This window comes from Macaca thibetana, chromosome 10 (genome assembly GCF_024542745.1).
Source record: "Macaca thibetana thibetana isolate TM-01 chromosome 10, ASM2454274v1, whole genome shotgun sequence".
In the NCBI taxonomy this organism is placed as follows: Eukaryota; Metazoa; Chordata; class Mammalia; order Primates; family Cercopithecidae; genus Macaca; species Macaca thibetana.
Window position 1 is genome coordinate 93184954 of NC_065587.1, and position 17497 is coordinate 93202450.

The 17497-nt window shown below is 48.8% G+C and overlaps 1 protein-coding gene across 7 annotated transcripts in view; it reads left to right on the forward strand.

The window, feature by feature from the left end:
- Nucleotides 1-17497, forward strand: part of SYNDIG1 (synapse differentiation inducing 1) — a 380966-nt gene that overhangs the window by 278822 nt on the left and 84647 nt on the right. For 6 of the 7 annotated variants that reach the window (XM_050745505.1, XM_050745507.1, XM_050745502.1 and 3 more), the window contains one exon: nucleotides 5469-5606. The exons of the other annotated variant lie outside the window; for it this stretch is intronic. In XM_050745505.1, the coding sequence (XP_050601462.1) occupies nucleotides 5469-5606 (138 nt within the window). The remainder of the gene's footprint in view (nucleotides 1-5468; nucleotides 5607-17497) is intronic. 7 annotated transcript variants of the gene reach the window in all.

Consider the following 17497-nt stretch of genomic DNA (forward strand, 5'->3'; position numbering starts at 1 on the left):
GGTGTCATGCCCTGCGCTATGATTATTTTGTTAAAATATCCCTAGGAAGAAAACCCCGAGGGGACTGAGAGTCCTCTCTCTCCATGGAGGTAAGGAAAACAGGGCTAGAATAGGCAGGCAACGTGGTAGAATGGGTGGCCCTGGAGGGCACCCACCTTTCTCTGCCTTGGCTTTAGCTCAAAAATGTGGGACCTCTGCATGAATTGCAGACTCCTTTGGAATGTTTTCAGTCCGCAGATGTACCGATTAAATGACCCACGAAGAGGATTCTTTAAAACAGCTGCAGTGCATGATGAGTCTTTCTTGGTGCTGGGGATTGTGTGTATTTCTCTGCTTGGCTTGTTGGTATCTATGTGGCCTCTCCTAGGCCAGCCTCATCTCCTCTCCTTTCTCTTGGGTGGCATGATGTCCACGACCACTTATACCCCAGGACACTCCTGGCAGAAGAGGGAACAAAGAAAAGAGCTGGGGTGTTTTTGTCTACCCTATAATTTGTCTGAGTTTGGTTGTTTGGTTGTTTGTTTGTTTTTTGAGATGAAGCCTCACTCTGTTGCCCAGACTGGAGTGCAGTGATGCAATCTTGGCTCACTGCAACCTCCACTTCCTCGGTTCAAGCAATCTTCTGCCTTAGCCTCCTGAGTAACAGACTACAGGCATGCACCACGAAGCTCCGCTATTTTTTTTTTTTTTTTTTTAGTAGAGACGGGGTTTCACCATGTTGGCCAGGCGGGTCTCGAACTCCTGACCTCAAGTGATCCTTCCACCTCAGCCTCCCAAAGTGCTGAGATAACAGGTGTGACCCACCATGCCCAGCCCTGAGTTTTTAAAATCTATTTCAATCAAAGTTGACAAATTATTTTGGTGTCATCTAGCCTCAGCTTGGTAATTTACAGAGTGTGATTCCTTTATGCTTCTAAATTAAAATCTGTGAAGATTTTGGGGGAGTGCCCTGAAAGCTAAATCTTTGCTTCTTGGGGTAATGCTAAAGCTATTTCTAAAGATGGAAGGCAATGCTTCCATGTGCCTACATGGTCCGGGGCAACAGTTCCCCAAGCATTGACTAAGATCGGGAAAAACCTCACTGTTGCCACAGGCCTCTTTCCATCACCACCATGAGACAGACTTAGCAAGAAGCAGAATCATCAGAGTCCCTGGCAGGGAGAGGGGAGGAAGACAACTCATCTTCTCATGAGAAGCAGTGGAGGCAAAGTGGGGTTTGTGTGCAGCCAAAGCAGCCATGTGCAAACCCAGCACGCAGCTCAGAGCCCTAGGTGAGCAGTTGGCATCAGAGATTCCAGACTCCAGCAGCCACTCACAGGATGATTTGTGAGTGGACGTGTTTTAACCTCTTGGAGCCTCAGCTTTGTCCTTTGTAAAACAGAAATGACAATGACAATAAAGATAGTAATAACACCATTTGTAAACTAAAAATAAAGAAACTAAAAAATAAATAAACACAGGCAGACTTTTTCGTTTTGTGCAAGGATACGTCGGGACCCATGGCTGCTGCGCTCCCTGAGGTCAAGGGCTGAGCTGCGCACTGGAGAAATGGCCGTTCCCCAGCCTGGCTCTGCTGCTCTCGGGTCTTGGACACGGGTTAGTTTGTCACAGGTTGAACCTTCTGAGCATCTCCTGCAGAGACAGCCCCTTCTGAAGCTCAGCAGTTCCAAAATCAGCTCCCTGACACCCCCAAAGCCACATGTTTTCAGTGAGGGATGGAGAGTGGAGTCGACAGGGCCATGTGTGATGAGGTGCAACTGGGCAGATACCCAGATTCCATGGGGCATGCCTTCCACACTGCACAGCCTTCATGCTGCATGCCATTCATACTGCACACCCTCCCCACTGCACAGCTTCCACGCTGCATATCATTCATACTGCACGTGCTTCCCCCCGGACATCCTCCACACTGCACAGCCTCTATGCTGCATGTCCTCCCCCTGCACATCCTCTCCACTGCATTCTCTCCATGTTGCACGTGCTCCATGTTGCACATCCTCCCACCTGGACATCCTCCCCACTGCACGTCCTCCCCCCTGCACATCCTCCCCACTGCGGGTCCTTACCCCTGTGCATCCTCCCTTCTGCAGGTCCTCACCCCTGCAAGTCCTCCCAACTGCATAGCCTCCTCCCTTCACGTCCTCCCCACTGCATGTCCTTCCACCTGTACGTCCTCCCCACTGCACGTCCTCCCACCTGCATGTCCTCCCTGCTGTACATCCTCCCTGCCGCACATCCCGCTGCACAGTCTCCATATTGCATGTACATCCTCCCCGCTTCATGGCCTCCCTCCTTCACATCCTCTACACTACATGTCCTCCCCCTTCACATCCTCCCTGCTGCACTCCCTTCCCACTGCACTTCCTTCGCATTACAAGTCCTCCCTGCTGCACGTCCACCCCCTGCACATCCTCCCCACTGCACGTCCTCCCCACTACACCTCCTCCCCCTTTCACATACTTCCCACTGCACGGCCTCCCCCCTTCACATCCTCCCCATTGCACGTCCTCCCCCATGCATGCTCTCCGCCCTGCACAGCCTCCCCGCTGCATGGCCTCCCCTTGCATGACCTCTCCCCGCATGACCTCCCCCCGCATGTCCTCCCCTCACATGTCCTCCCCTCTGCATGTCCTCCCCGCTGCACATCCTCCTCCCTGCACGTCCTCCCCACTCCACGTCCTCCACCTGCATGTCATCCCCCCACACGTCCTCCCCACTTCATGTCCTCCCCACTGCATGTTCTCCCCGCTACACGTCCTTCCCCCTGCACATCCTCACCCCTTTACGTCCTCACCCCTTTACGTCCTCACCCCTGCACATCCTCACCCCTGCACATCCTCCCCTCTGCACATCCTCCACGCGGCACACCCTCCCCACTGCTTATCCTTCCCACCCACCACTCGTCCTTCTTACAGATTCCAGACTCCAGCACCCGAGGCTGGGAAGTGAGCATCTCCGCCTGGACAGCCTGGGGCCTCACAACTCCCCCATGAATTATGCATCCCTGTGGGCTGTTCCGCTTTTCTTCCCCCTTAGCCATAATGATGGCAATTTTCATATCCCCTTACTGTTCAGAGACCATATGGGGGCCAATGTGCAGAATAAAGAGAAGAGAAATCTCACAAGCATGGCTCTGTGGACAGAGGCTTTGCAGCCCCAGACACATGAAGCAGCCACCACAGTAGATGCAGTGAGGGGCGAGGCCAGGAGCTGGCCCTGTAGCCTGAGCAAGTCGCTTGCCCTGTTGGTGGAGTGGCACTTCAGATCCCTGCCCTGCAGGCTTGTTGGGGGGCAAGTAAACAGTAAGCCCAAGCTCCACGAGAGGCCACCTGGAAAGTCCTTATTGTTGGACTGAGCCTATGAAAATGCGGTGTACCAGGGAGCTTCAGGTCTCACTGCAGCACCATGGCTGGCTGCACAGTGATTAGAGGCTCTGACTGGCAGTTTTACCTGTGTTTAATTAACAGAAATAGGAAAGGGGGCCGTGGTCACTTGTGGGCCTTCCTAGAGTCTATTAGTACGGAGAAATGTCTGGGGCGCACAGACACCAGTGGTGAGCAGCGGGCTGGCATCCACGCAAGTGCTGCACTCACAGGGTGGGCCCACCTGCACTTTTGTCTGGCTTCACAGGGTCTGTCCGGGAGCCCCCTAAAGAAATGGCCCTGTCACTGCCTTACACTGCCACTGCGTTCTCAAAGTGCTCCAGCTTGCGGCAGGGGGCCTCTGCTCAACAACCTTGGGCAGCTGGCAGAGAGCTAGGAAGCCAGGGCCTCCTCCAAGAGGAAATGAGCCACTACTCTTCTAGGAAACAATATCTGGAGTAAGATGGGCTTCAACTTCGTATAGGACAAATAAAGGGTGGCCCTGGGGTTTGGAAGAGTTGGCGTGAACACTTCGTATTTTGATGAGGAAAGAGCCCAGCCAGTGGAATGACAGCCAGGAGGCACCCTCTGCACAAACACCAAGGCAGGGCCCAGCCAGTCAGCCTCCTGGAGGACCCGTGTGCCCTTTGTGGGGAGGGTGGGGCAATGGTTCTTTTTGCTAGGTCAGCATTGGAATCATCTGAGCTGCTTTTTAAAAATTACTGTGGAATTGGCCGGACGCAGTGGCTCACGCCTGTAATTCCAGCACTTTGGGAGGCTGAGGCGGGCGGCTCACACGATCAGGAGATCGAGACCATCCTGGCTAACTCGGTGAAACCCCGTCTCTACTAAAAACACAAAAAATTAGCCGGGCGTGGTGGCAGGCGCCTGTAGTCCCAGCTACTTGGGAGGCTGAGGCAAGAGAATGGCGTGAACCCGGGAGGCGGAGCTTGCAGTGAGCCGAGATCGCACCACTGCACTCCAGCCTGGGCGACAGAGCGAGACTCCGTCTCAAACAAACAACAACAAAAAAATTACTGTGGAATCACAAACCACATGCCCCATGTTCTCACTTGTAAGTGGGAGCTGAATGATGAGGACCCATGGATGCAAAGAGAATAATAGACACTGGGGCCTACCAGAGGTTGGAGGGTAGAAGGAGGGAAAGGAGCAGAAAGAATAACTACTGCAGACTAGGCTTATACCTGGGTGATGAAATAATCTGTGCACCAAACCCCCATGACATGAGTTTACCTATAAAACAAACCTGCACGCATACCCCTGAACCTAAAAAAAATTTTTTTAAATATAAAATTAAAAAGTAAATTCCTGTACCCAGCTTCACCCTGATTCCCTGCTCCCAGCACATACCTTCTCCATCAGAACCCCTAGGAGGGTCTCACTCAGCCCCTGCCATCAGGCCACAGGGCAGAAGGGCACAGCTGAGGCTCACTGGGCTGTTCTCTGCTCCTCAGGAAGCTGCCCTCATGCTCCAGGTGGAAATCAGGCCCCACCTATGTCTTGACTCAGTTCAGAGTCAAGGGAAACTTAAAAGAGAGATTCAGGGGACAGTGTCCTCTGTCGATCCACATCAGCCTTGCCTCGTCCTTGTCCACTAGTGAGAAGTCTCGGAATACAAAGAAAAACACGCCTGGGCTATCCCTTCTGAGAGTCTCCATTCCATCCTCAGAACACACTGACAGTGCATGGTGGCAACGGGGCCAGTTCTGCAGGTGGCTTCCAGGCAGGCAGTCCCTGCGAAGTCCCCAGTCCCATCCTTTGTCCCCACCATCCAGGCACTCACATCCCAGTGATCTTAGAAATACTGCTTTCTGTAGGATTTCTTCTGCAACTGAATGACCCAAGAGCCCCATACTTGGCATTATTATCTTCCTGTTCTTGGCAAGCATTTCCTTGGCCGGGCCGCCCTTCCTGGGAGGCTGTGTACTTACAGCAGTAACGATGGCTCAAACGACATCAGCAACTGCAGCTGCCTCCTGGGGAGGGCCTGCGCCTGCCAGGCATCATCCCACATCCCTGGACACCCCAGGATGACTCCTGTATTAATCTTTTCTCCTGTCCTGTCCTGCTGGTTCTCTCTTGCAGAGCGACTACTCGAGCGACACAGAGAGTGAGGACAATTTCCTCATGATGCCCCCGCGGGACCATCTGGGCCTCAGTGTCTTCTCCATGCTCTGCTGCTTCTGGCCTCTGGGCATCGCAGCCTTCTACTTGTCCCATGAGGTAAGGCCTCCTTGGTCTGTCGCACCTGGTGTGCAGGTGTTGACAGGGCAGGGGTGAGGGCGACAATCCCAGCTGAGGAAGAGAAGAAGCGAGGAAGCCCAGACAGCTCCTGCTACAGCTGGGTCAGCCCTTGCCCAGTTGGAGGATAGGCTGGGAGAAGTCAGAGTCAGGGGACCCTGGGGGCCGGGTGGAGGCATTCGGGCTGCCTCACCCCAGATGCATCTGTGTCCTCGCAGAGGCGGGACTGCCTTCTGAAGAGGCTTCATGACCGAAGCGAGTGTCTGAGAAGGCACATGCGGGAGGCTGTCTTCTGGTGCTAGGGTATGGGGTGACCCTAGTGCAGGAAACATGGCCCAGGTTTTTATCTTCTTTTTTTTTTTTTTTTTTTTTGAGACAGGTCTCGCTCCTGGAGTCATTTAGGTCACTGCAAGGGCTTTCCGGGTTCACGTGCATGCCTCCTGGTAGTGGGACCGCCCGCCAGTAATTTTTTGTATTTTTAGTAGAAACCACCGTGGTCTCGAAATCACCCCGGCCCAGTGCTGGGATTACATTTTTATCTTAATGAGAGAGGAGAAAAGAAGGGTTTTGATTTCCTTGCTAAAGAATCCTTCCTATAAAATAGATTCCAGTTCCACAGCAGCCCCCGTGTACCTGCCCCAGGTGAACGCCCTGCTTGTGGAAATGGTACATCTCAGCATGACATCTGCCGTTCCTCCCCAACATAAGGCTTCTAAAGGTTTCGATTCCCAGCCTTTTTCACTACAGAGCATCCTGTTGGTTGCCCCTTATGCAACCTACATTTTGAAAATATTGGAAATATTTTTCTGTAGCAAGTGCAGAGTATTCATTCAGAAATCAGCTATATTCACATTTTTATTAATCAGAGAAAGACATTTCTACTTGCCAATTACAGAGTGAGCTGACGGCGTTACCATGGCCCGCTGCTATCTGCCCAACCAAAAGAGGGAGAAAGGGCGCTCCTCTGCTGGCCCGGGGTGGGGGTGGTGCCGGGCGCCCGTGGGGTGTTTTCAGGGAGGGCTGAAGATGCCTAGAAGGTGCAGAGGGTCCCTCTCCAGCTTCTAGGGTTCGGGACCAGGGCTGCACACAACTGAGCCTGGCAGGTGCTTCTTCTGAAACAGGTTGCCTGGCTGAGCCCAGCAGTTGCTTCTTGATGGTTTCTGTATTGGTTGGGTTTGTTGGACGAGTGAGAGGAGAATCCGCCCTGGCCTTATGGGGTTTCTGTTTTCCCCTGCACATCTTGAGTGGTGACTGGCCCCATTTTCTGACATCCAAGGAGGAGCAGGGGAGCGTGGTGGGTGGCCTGTGGTCCTCCTGAGGGCAAGTGCTTCCTGACAGGGCACGAGAAGTTGGGCAGCCTTTGCAGGCAGGGGTGTAACCGGAGGGGCACAATGGGGAAATCTTTATCTGCTGGGGCTAGGCTGAGCAGTTGTTCCAGACCCAGCTTTGATCTTGAGGATCTGTCCGAGCTTCTCTTGTGACTTCGTCCCACGAATGCCACAGAACCCCTTCTCCATCAGCACAAGCATAGGGTGGGGAGCCTGACTCCTGGGTCTGGCAGGGCCTGGTGGCTGTGGAGTGGAGGCAGACGTGAGTGAACCCTGCTGCAGGATGAGGTGCCAGACTGGGACACACAGGAGCTGGAGAAATGGGTGTGGGCACAGGCCCATGGTGGGCAGAGCCTGCCATGCCACATAAACTGCACCTTGATGCTGCCAATAGACAAGAGCAGTCTTGCAAGGGAAGGACAGATTGGGCCCAGGAGCTGGACAGGTGACATCAAACGCGTCCCCGAAGTCTCCTTTGTACACCCCAGCCCTGCGTCATCTCCATATGGGGAAGAATAGGGACACCCACCTTCGTGGGGCCCAGCCGCTGAGACATCCATGTAAAAGTGCCACAGAGTGCTGGGCGGATGGAGCCCTGGAGAGATGGCAAGGGGCCGCAGGGAGAGGCCAAAGGAGACACCAGTCCTTTGTGGTGTCCGTGGTCTCTGCCGCTCCGTGTGCTCGGATTGAAGCCCCAGTCTCTGGTGCAGGGCAAGGTATGGACAACGTCTCTATTCCAAAGATCATCATTATAATAAAGAGCAAGGCTACAACTGCAGAGACTGTGTCTAGAGTCTTTCTCAGAAAGTAATTTTATTCTGAACACAGTAAGAGCCTCTCAGGCTTGGGTCTGAGAACTCATGGTGTTCGATACATTAGACAGTGAAGAGGATTTCTATTACTTGGTTAGCTGCAAATGGGAAATGCAGTTTCTATAGCGGCTTCTGATCACTTTTTTGGAGATGAAGTGGAAACATTTTGGGGGGTGGGTGTAGGTGTTGCCTTCACTATGGGCGTAGAGAGGAGCTTTCAGGGCCACTGGCTGCAGCCTCCCTTTTCATTGCTCTTTGAGAATGGATTTCCCTGTGGTAGAACCGCAACAGAGAAGAGGGGCTGACACTTTTATAAAGATACCTGTGGAGGTGAGTCACCTTTGCAGGGCCTATATCCGCATCCCTTTCCAATCAGAACTCCCTTCCCAGGCAGCTCCCCTTAGTCTGCAGTGGTGGTTCCGGGTGCTGCTGCAGATCCTGGAAACAAGCAGCCCTGCTCAGGATGCCTCAGCCGGCTACCAGGCTGCTGAGCATTCCGTTTGCAGCCCACACTGCAGATGTGTGGTCTCCAGCAGGCCATCGTGGGGAAGCCGGCAGCTGCCAAGGAGAGAGAGTGTGGCACAGAATAGAACAGATGCAATCTGAGAATCCTTGCACTAAATTAAATCAGTGCTTTCCTAAGCGAGGCCACCTGGGAGTGCGAAGCCCAGGACTGGAGAGGGGGAAGCCCGTAACCCTCTCTGCCGCAGTGGCCAGCACCTCCTGCCGCCTTGTTGGGTCAAGGGGATGATGCACCTGGGCGAAGAGCATGTTGGTGGAGCCGTCCAGGCCCACAGTGCCATTCACGAGGAAATCTTTGACATCTAAGTGTGACTTTGGGTTTTCTTTCCCTTTTATCTCAGATCATATCACAGTGTACTCTGACAGTCAGGCCGTGTCTGCTCGTTGTCAAAATAACTGTTCAGTGAAGTCAAAGGAACATGCCAAGCCATTACAGAAAAACAAAACAACATCTTATGGTAGTTTGATTAAATTGGGCAGTGGAGAAAATGAGGGCAGCCATCTTTAGAATTATGCGCCTCTGATATGTTGTTCTGTCCTGTTGTAGTCTGGTCCCATTTAGCAGGCAAGTCTCCCATGCCTCTGTTTCCTGATTCATGCAATGATGTTAACATGATTTCCAGGCTGTGCGGTTAGCTGAGGGTTAGAGATGTAAGGCCAGTGAAAGTCCCCAGGAGGCACCTGCAGAGCAACTGCTGCTGGTCGTGCGCTGCTGGAAACCTGAGTTCCCCAGGTGCTGGGGGTCCAGAGGCCAAGGGATGCCTGGAAAGACACAGACACAGCTTTCCCAGGAGATTTTGTTAATTCTAAAAATGTGTTCATGAACTAGCATAACAGTAGTAATCAAAGTGTTAGTGAGGTGGGTAACATTGGCTGACCACCTACTGTGTGCCAGCTTCAGCGTTGGGCCATGCACCCTTGCTTCCGGGGTGTGGTCCTGGACCCCCTATGCACTTGCTAGAAATACACACTGTCTGTTCCACCGCAGACCTGCTCAGTCAGAGTCTCTGGGGCAAAGCCCAGGAATCTGCATTTTGAGGAGGCCTCCAGCTCCTCGTGGATGCGGCTGCCGTCACCTGGGAGGGGCCGTGGTGACCTGCGCTGCAGTCATGGCTGGGAATCCAATAAGCAGTGGGAAGCTGCAGGATGTCTTTTGGAAGAAATGACCCCGGGTTTTGGTTGTGGTGTGAAAGGAAGAGGGAAGGGAGGGATGCCCTGGGTTCTGATGGTGTTCGGGTGTGAGTAGTGCTGTCCTACATGCATGATCTCATAGGAGCTCCATGGCATGGGTGCTGAAATCAGGGTTCAGTGAGGTTGAGTGATGAGCCTAAAGCCAACATTGGTGAGCAGTAAGCCAGAGCTAGCAGGATGTGTGGGCTTGGAGGCAACTGCCTTCCCTGGGGGAGGCATCTGGCTTGTCCCTGAGCTGTGGGGTGGGGATGGGTGGGCAGATGAGGGCAGCATATTGTCTACAACTTCGTTTTGCTCAACAATGTTCCATCTGGTCCCCATTGCAAGCACGCTTTGTAAACCGGTTCATACAGAGGACGGTGTGGGTGTGTGCGATTATGGTGGTGTGGCTTCATCTAGGAACTGACATTTGTGAATGATACTGAGGATAGACATGAATCCCATAATTGGCTGAGTGGCTGCTGTCAGCTAGTTAATGCACACACTTTATCTTATTTAATCTTTGCAGTGAGTCCGGAAGGTGGAAAATTATTACCTCCAGTTTACAGATGAACAAAACTGAAGTTTCAAGGGATTTAATAAGTAACAGATATCACAGAGGTAGCAAGTATGGGCACATGAGGGAAATATTAATATTTCTAACCCTTAAAGCCATATTTTTTGCAATATAGCTTTGACTTTTATCTGTTTGCAAACAAAAATAGAACCACAGTCCTTGCTTCTAAATTCACCATCCCCCCACCCTGTTTGGAAAGGCTGGCAGGGGAGGAAAGCCGTCTGAGCATGGTATGGCATTGGTCCTCATGGCACTTCACTCCATCCCATGTGATGGGGGCAGCCGGGGACTGAAGCCAGAGCCCTGCCCCAAAGGGGGCACTGGGCCTGGACCTGCGCCGGGCAGGCCCCAGGGTTCGTGTGTTGACTCTGCTGGCAGACGTCTTTGCATCCAAGCATTTATTATGTCTTGATCTAATTTCATTTCATAAAATGTTTCTTTCCTTTACTAACTGCAACATTATAACAATAATTAAATGAGAAAAGGGTATTAGGAAGCAGATTATGAATTTTATGAATAGTACCAGCAAAGGGAATTGGGCAAATTAGGGGAAAAAAGAGAATCTTTTTATGGTACTGAAAATCTAGAACAAGAGTGCAACCTAGCTAATAGCAAAGCCCCTTGGAATCCATTCATTTACCCACTGATTAGTGAACACCTCCCACGTGTTCAGTAAGTGCCGCGCATGCAGCAGTGAACAGAGCAAACCAAATCCCTCTTCTCAGAGCTGACGTGCTAGTCGCCTGCCTCTCTTCCTTGCAACGTCAGCTTTACTTTTCTCCGTTTTACTCACTGGCTATTAGCTGCAGATGGACATGGGGAGTGTGGAGCTGGGAGAAACATTTTAAACAGGGTGGCCCTGGTGGGGCTCGCGGAAAGGATGGTGTCTTATGATGCAGCCTTGGGCTGAGCCAGGGGGAGCCCTTGGGGAGGAGCTTCCAGACAGGGAGGCCAGCAGTGCTGAGACCCTGTGGGGCACACGTGGGGCAGGTGGGGCCGGCGTGGCTGAGCGGGGGGCCTCGGGTGTGCAGCTAGGAATGGGGGTAGGGGGTAAATAACAAGGCGGGACCAACATGGGCAGACCCCGAGACTCTTTAGGCTGTGACTGGGCGGGGCTTCCACTTTGGGATAAGAAGCCTCCTCCGGGGCTTGAGTGGAGGAGAAGCCCCTATGGTCACATGCTCCCGGGAGCCTTCCGGAGACCTGCGCTGCAGGGGTGGCTGGGAATTTCATAAGCAGTGGGGAGCTGCGGGGTATCTTCTGGATGAATGATCCCTGGGCTTAGGTTGCAGTGTGAGAGGAAGAGGGAAGGGAGGGATGCCCTGGACCAGAGGTTTCCTACAGACGGGTAGGCAGCACCTGCAGCGGGGCCTCTCAACTCCCAGAGCTGCCGCCCTCTGCGTGGAGGCGCTGAACCACGGGGGCTCCAGGGAGACGTCTGGGCCGAGGGTAGGAGTGTGAGTCCTGAGCTGGGGGTCAAGCGCCGGCACAGTGATGAGGGGCCCGTGGGAGCATTGACCACTGATGAGCAGCTTCAGGCATGCAAGGAGGGACAGCCCCGAGGAGCAGACTCCACAGCGAGAGGAAGGGAACCATCGAGCGAGGCAGAGCTGCACTGCTGGGACTTGGATCAGCAGGCACATCAGAGGGGCGCGGAGGGACTTGTGGGTGCTGCGGTAATTGCCTTTCCTGACCTGGGTGCTGGCCGTATGCTTGTGGAAACTTTGAGCTTTATTTACGCTTTGTGTGTGTGTGTGTACACGTTTCCGTTTTCCCTAAGAATACTATACTTCAATTAAAACATTTAGAGAATTCACGTATTTGGGAGGCCTAGGGAGAGGAACTGCTTGAGACCAATGGGTTCAAAGCCAGCCTGTGCAACAGAACCCATGTATACAAAAATTTAAAAATTAACTGAGCGTCGTGGCTCGTGCCTGTGGTCACAGCTACTCATGAGGCTGAGGTGGGAAGATCACTTGAGCCCAGGAGTTCAAGGCTGCTGTGATCTATGATCCCACCACTGCACTCAAGCCTGAGTGGCAGAATGGGACCTTGTTTGTAAATAGACATATGGATATGCAAAGAGAGAAATTGGACATAGTATAGCTAGTTATCTTTTTTTGAAGAGTTTTTCAGTAAACAGAGAGTGAGAAACGGGGTGCTATTCAATGAGGTCAAGTCAAGAGTGTTCTTTTTTTGTTTTTGTTTTTGCTTTTAAGTGGGAGAAATGATAGCATATTTGTTCATGATGAAAATGACCCAAAAGAGAGAAAAATAGATGTTGTGAAATACGGTGAGAAGGAGAATGAGGGGACAGTTAGGGGAGCAACAAAAAACCCCCTTGTGCACCAAGCACCTTGCACATACATGACATCACACACCTCTTGGGGCAGATGCACATGAGGCATTAGGCTATGAGAGTCATATACCTGTTCCCAGGTCATGCTTCCAAGGGTAGAGCCAGGATTCGGTGCCCCCACCATCATTGCCCGCTTCTGGGTCAGTGATCAGTGATTACTGTACTTAGTGACAGATTCCACCAAATACTGCCCAAGTGTTAGAGGAAATCACAGTCTTGCTTTTAACATTGCAAATACCCACATAGGGAAGTTATAGAAGTCTGATATCCTTGCCTGTTGTCTTCAGTAAAATAGCAGCCCTGCTTGTAGGTCCCGGGGATATGTCTGTCCTTCTCCCTCTGACTCCATTAAAACCGGATTATATTAAATTATGGGAGAGAACCAAGCAATCTTGGGTAATGATATGTACTAAATGTACTTATTTTTCTCTTGAATTTGGTGCTTTCCAGCAGAGTAGAAATATAAGTCAAGTACAGGCTGTTCTTTCTCCTCTGAATAAGATGCTCTGCAAATTCTGCAAAGGTGGAGGGAACAATTGCGGGATTTGGGTATGAAAACATATCACTCAAGTAAGCTTTGTAGGACATTAAGGGACACGACACCATCATCGTTCCAATAGGAATTAAGTGTTTCCCTTCTCAATCTTACTCTGGATATTAATTCTAATTATTTATGGCTGGTGTGTAGGATGCAATGTTTTCTGTCAATTTCCCAGAAAGAGCCTAAACCTTCCTGTAACCACCGTCAAGACATTGCTTAGAGAGTATGGGGACATGTGTTCCTCCCAGAGATCCAAACAATGCCAGTAGTTGCAATTTGCTTTCTTAGTTGTGTTCTTGAGCTGCCGGGCTGTTGATGAACTAATCAACGGGGCCATCATAATCAGACTTGGATGATTTGTCCCCACTTTCTAGGTTTTTTAAATCAATTATTTAATTTTTGAGACAGGGTATCACTCTGCTGCCCAGGCTGGAGTGCAGTGGTAGGATCATGGCTTACTGCATCCTCAGCCTCCTGAACTCAAGCTATCCTCACACCTCAGCCTCCCAAGTAGCTGGGAATACAGGTGCCTGCCACCACACCCGGCTAATTTTAGTGTTTTGTGGAGATGGGGATATCTCTTTGTTTTCCAGGCTGGTCTCAAACTCCTGGGCTCAAATGATTCTCCTGCTTCAGCCTCCCAAAGTGCTGAGATTACAGGTGTGAGCCACCGCTCTGTGGCCCCCAGTTTTTTAATGTGGAAAGAACAAGCTGATTTGCCCAGGGAAAAAGTTGAGGTCAGTAAGATCATCTGAAAGTAGGGAGAAATCAGGAAATCCTGAGGACTTCAGCTCATTGTCCACACCTCTGGCCCCCTGCTGCTGCTGGAAAAACTCAGTTTGTCTGTCTTTAAAGTTAAAGGGTATATGTGGAGGTTTGTTACATAGGTCAATTGCATGTCATGGGAGTTTGATGTACAGATTATTTCATCACCCAGGTAATAAGCATCACCCAGGTAAATACCTGATAGGTAATTTTTGGATCCTCTCCCTCCTCCTACCCTCCTTCCTCAAGTCGGCCCCATTGTCTGTTGTTCCTTTTCTTTGTGTTCATGTGTTCTCAATGTTTAGGTTCCACTTGTAAGTCAGAACATGCAGTATCTGGTTTTCTGTTCCTGTGTCAGTTCATTTAGGATTATGGCCTCCAGCTCCATCCATGTTGCTGCAAAGGACATGATCTCCTTTTGTTTGTAGCTATGTAGTATTTCATGGTATGTATGTACCACATTTTCTTTATCCAGTCTACCACTCACAGGCATTTAGTTGGTTCCATGTCTTTGCTATTGGGAATAGTGCTGTGATGAACATATGCACACATATGTCTTTATAGTAGAATGATTTATATTCCTTTGGGTATATACCCAGTGATGGGATTGCTGAGTCAAATGGTAATTCTCTTTTAAGTTATTTGAGAAATTGCCACACTGCTTTCCAAAATGGCTGAACTACTTTACACTCCCACCAGCAATGTAAAAGCCTTCCCTTTTCTCCACAACCTTGCTAGCATCTGTTATTTTTTGACATTTTAATAATAGCCGTTTTGACTGTATGAGAGTTTCTCATTGTGCTTTCGATTCGTATTTCTCTAATGATTAGTGATGTTGAACATTTTTTTCCTATGGTTGTTGGCTGCGTGTATGTTTTCTTTTGAAAAAAATCTGTCGTGTCCTTTTCCCACTTTTTAATGGGGTTCTTCCTTGCTTGTTAATTTGTTTAAGTTCTTTATGGATTCTGGATATTAGACCTTTGTTGGATGAATAGTTTGCAAATATTTTCTCCTATTCCGTAGGTTGTTTGTTTACTCTGTTAAACATTTCTTTTGCTGTGCAGAAGCTCTTTAGTTTGATTGGTACAGTTTATCAATTTTTGGTTTTGTTTCTATTGCTTTTGATGTCTCCACTGTGAAATCTTTGCCAAGGCCTATGTCCAGGATGCTATTTCCTAGGTTATCTTCCAGGGTTTTTATAATTGTAGATTTCACATTTCAGTCTTCACTCCATCTTGAATTCATTTGTGTATATAGTGTAAGGAAGGGATACAGCTTCAACTTTCTGCATATGGCTAGCCAGTTATCCTATCACCATTTATTGAATAGCGAGTTCTTCTTCCATTGCTTGTTGTTGTCGACTTTGTCAAAGATCAGGTGTATGGCTTTATTTCCGGGTTCTCTATTCTGTTTCATTGGTCTATATGTCTGTTTTTGTGCTAGTACCATGCTGTTTTGGTTATTGCAGCCTTCTAATATGGTTTGAAGTCAGGTAACATGATGCCTCCAGCTTTATTCTTTCCACTTAGGATTGCCTTGGCTATTTGAGCTCTTTTTTGTTTCCACATGAGTTATAAAATAACTTTTTTCTGATTCTGTGAAAAATGTCATTGGTAACTTGACAGGAATAGCGCTAGATCTTCAAGTGCTTTAGGGAGTATAGCCATTTTAACAATATTGATTCTTCCTATCCATGAGCAGGAAATATTATTTTGGTTGATTGTGTCATCTCTGATTTCTTTGAGCAGCATTTTATAATTCTCATTGTAGAGATCTTTCACCTCCCTGTTAGCTGTATTCCTAAGTATTTTATTCCATTTGTGGCTATTGTGAATGGAATTGCTTTCGTGAATCTTGGGTGTTGTTGGTATATAGGAATGCTACTGATTTTTGCACAACTTTGCTGAAGTTGTTTATCAGATCTAGGAGCTTTCAGGTAGAAATTATGGGGTTTTCTAGGTATAGAATCATATTATCTGCCAACAGAGATAGTCTTTCACTTCTCTTTCTATTTGGATGCCTTTTATTTCTTTCTCTTGACTGATTGTTCTGGCTAGGACTTCCAGTACTTTGTCGAACAGGAGTGGTGAGAGTGGACGTCCTCGTCTTGTTCCGGTTCTCAAAGGGATTGCTTCCAACTTTCGCCATTCAATATGAAATTGGCTTTGGGTTTGTGATAAATGGCTCTTATTATGTTGAGTATGCTCCTTCAATGCCTAGTTTATTAATGGTTTTTAACATGAAAGGATGCTGAATTTTATCAAAAGCCTTTTCTGCATCTATTGAGATGATCATGTGGTTTTTGTTTTTATTTCCCTTTATGTAATGAATTACATTTATTTGTTTGCATATGTTGAACCAACCTTGCATCCCAGGGATAAAACCCACTTGATTGTGATGGATTAGCTTTTTGATGTGCTTCTGGTTTTTGCTGAAAATTTTTACATCTATGTTTATTTAGTATATTGGCCTGAAGTTTTCTTTTTCTGTTAAGTCTTTGCCAGGTTTTGGTATCAGGATGATACTGATCTCATAGGATGTGTTAGGTAGAAGTCCCTCCTCCTCAACTTTTTTGAAATAGTTTCAGTAGGAATGATACCAGCTCTTCTTTATATATCTGGTGGAATTCGGCCGTGAAGCCATGTGGTCCTGGGCTTTTTCTGGTTGGTAGGCTTTCTATTTCTGATTCAATTCTGGAACTTATTGTTGGCCTTTTCAGGTGTTCAATTTCTTCCTGGTTCAATCTTGGGAGATGTTGTGTTTGCAGAAATGTATCCATTTCTTCTAAGTGTTACAGATGGTGTGCATAGAAGTGTTCCTGGTAGTCTCTGAGGATTTTTGTATTTATGATTGTGTTTATTTGGATCTTCTCTCTTTTATTCTTCATTAGTCTAGCTAGTTGTCTATCAAGCTTATTTATTCTTTCAAAGAACAAACTTCTGGATTTGTTTATCTCTTGTATGGTTTTTCACTCCTCAGTTTTCTTCAGTTCACCTCTGATTCTGCTTACTTCTTGTCTTCTGTTAGCTTTGGGGTTGGTGTGCTCTTGTTTCTCTAGTTCTTCTAGGTGTAATGTTAAGTTGTTAACTTGAGATCTAACTTTTTGATGTGGGCATTTAGCACCATAAGCTTCCCTCTTTAGGTGGGGGAAGCTTCCCGCTGCTTTAGCTGTGTCCCAGAGATTCTGATATATTGTATCTTTGTTCTCATTAGTTTCAAATAATTCCTTGATTTCTGCCCTAATTTTATTGTTTACCCAAAAGTCATTCAGGAGCAGATTGCTTAATTTCCATATAAGTGTATGGTTTTGAGTGATTTTCTTTATATTGATTTTTTAAAAACAATTCCAATTTTTAATGTGTATTTCTGTGTTTATTTTGCCAATTACTCATTTAAGAGATAATTAAATGTGAAGTCTCTAAACCTTTTTTTTCTTTTGAGCTGGAGTCTCACTCTGTCACCCAGGCTGGAGTACAGTGGCGTGATCTCGGCTCACTGCAACCTCCATCTCCCGGGTTCAAGCAATTCTATTGTCTCAGCCTCCCAAGTAGTTGAGACTACAGGTGCCCGCCACCATGCCTGGTTAATTTTTGTATTTTTAGTAGAGATAGAGTTTCGCCAGGTTGGCTAGGCTAGTCTCGAACTCTTGACCTCAAGTGATCCGACCGCCTCGGCCTCCCAAACTGCTGGAATTACAGGTGTGAGCCACCAGGCCTGGCCTCCAAACCTTTTCTTCACTCATGGTGTTTTACCTACAGGTTGTTTCTCATCCTCACCCCGCTTGGAGCCCTTCCCTTGC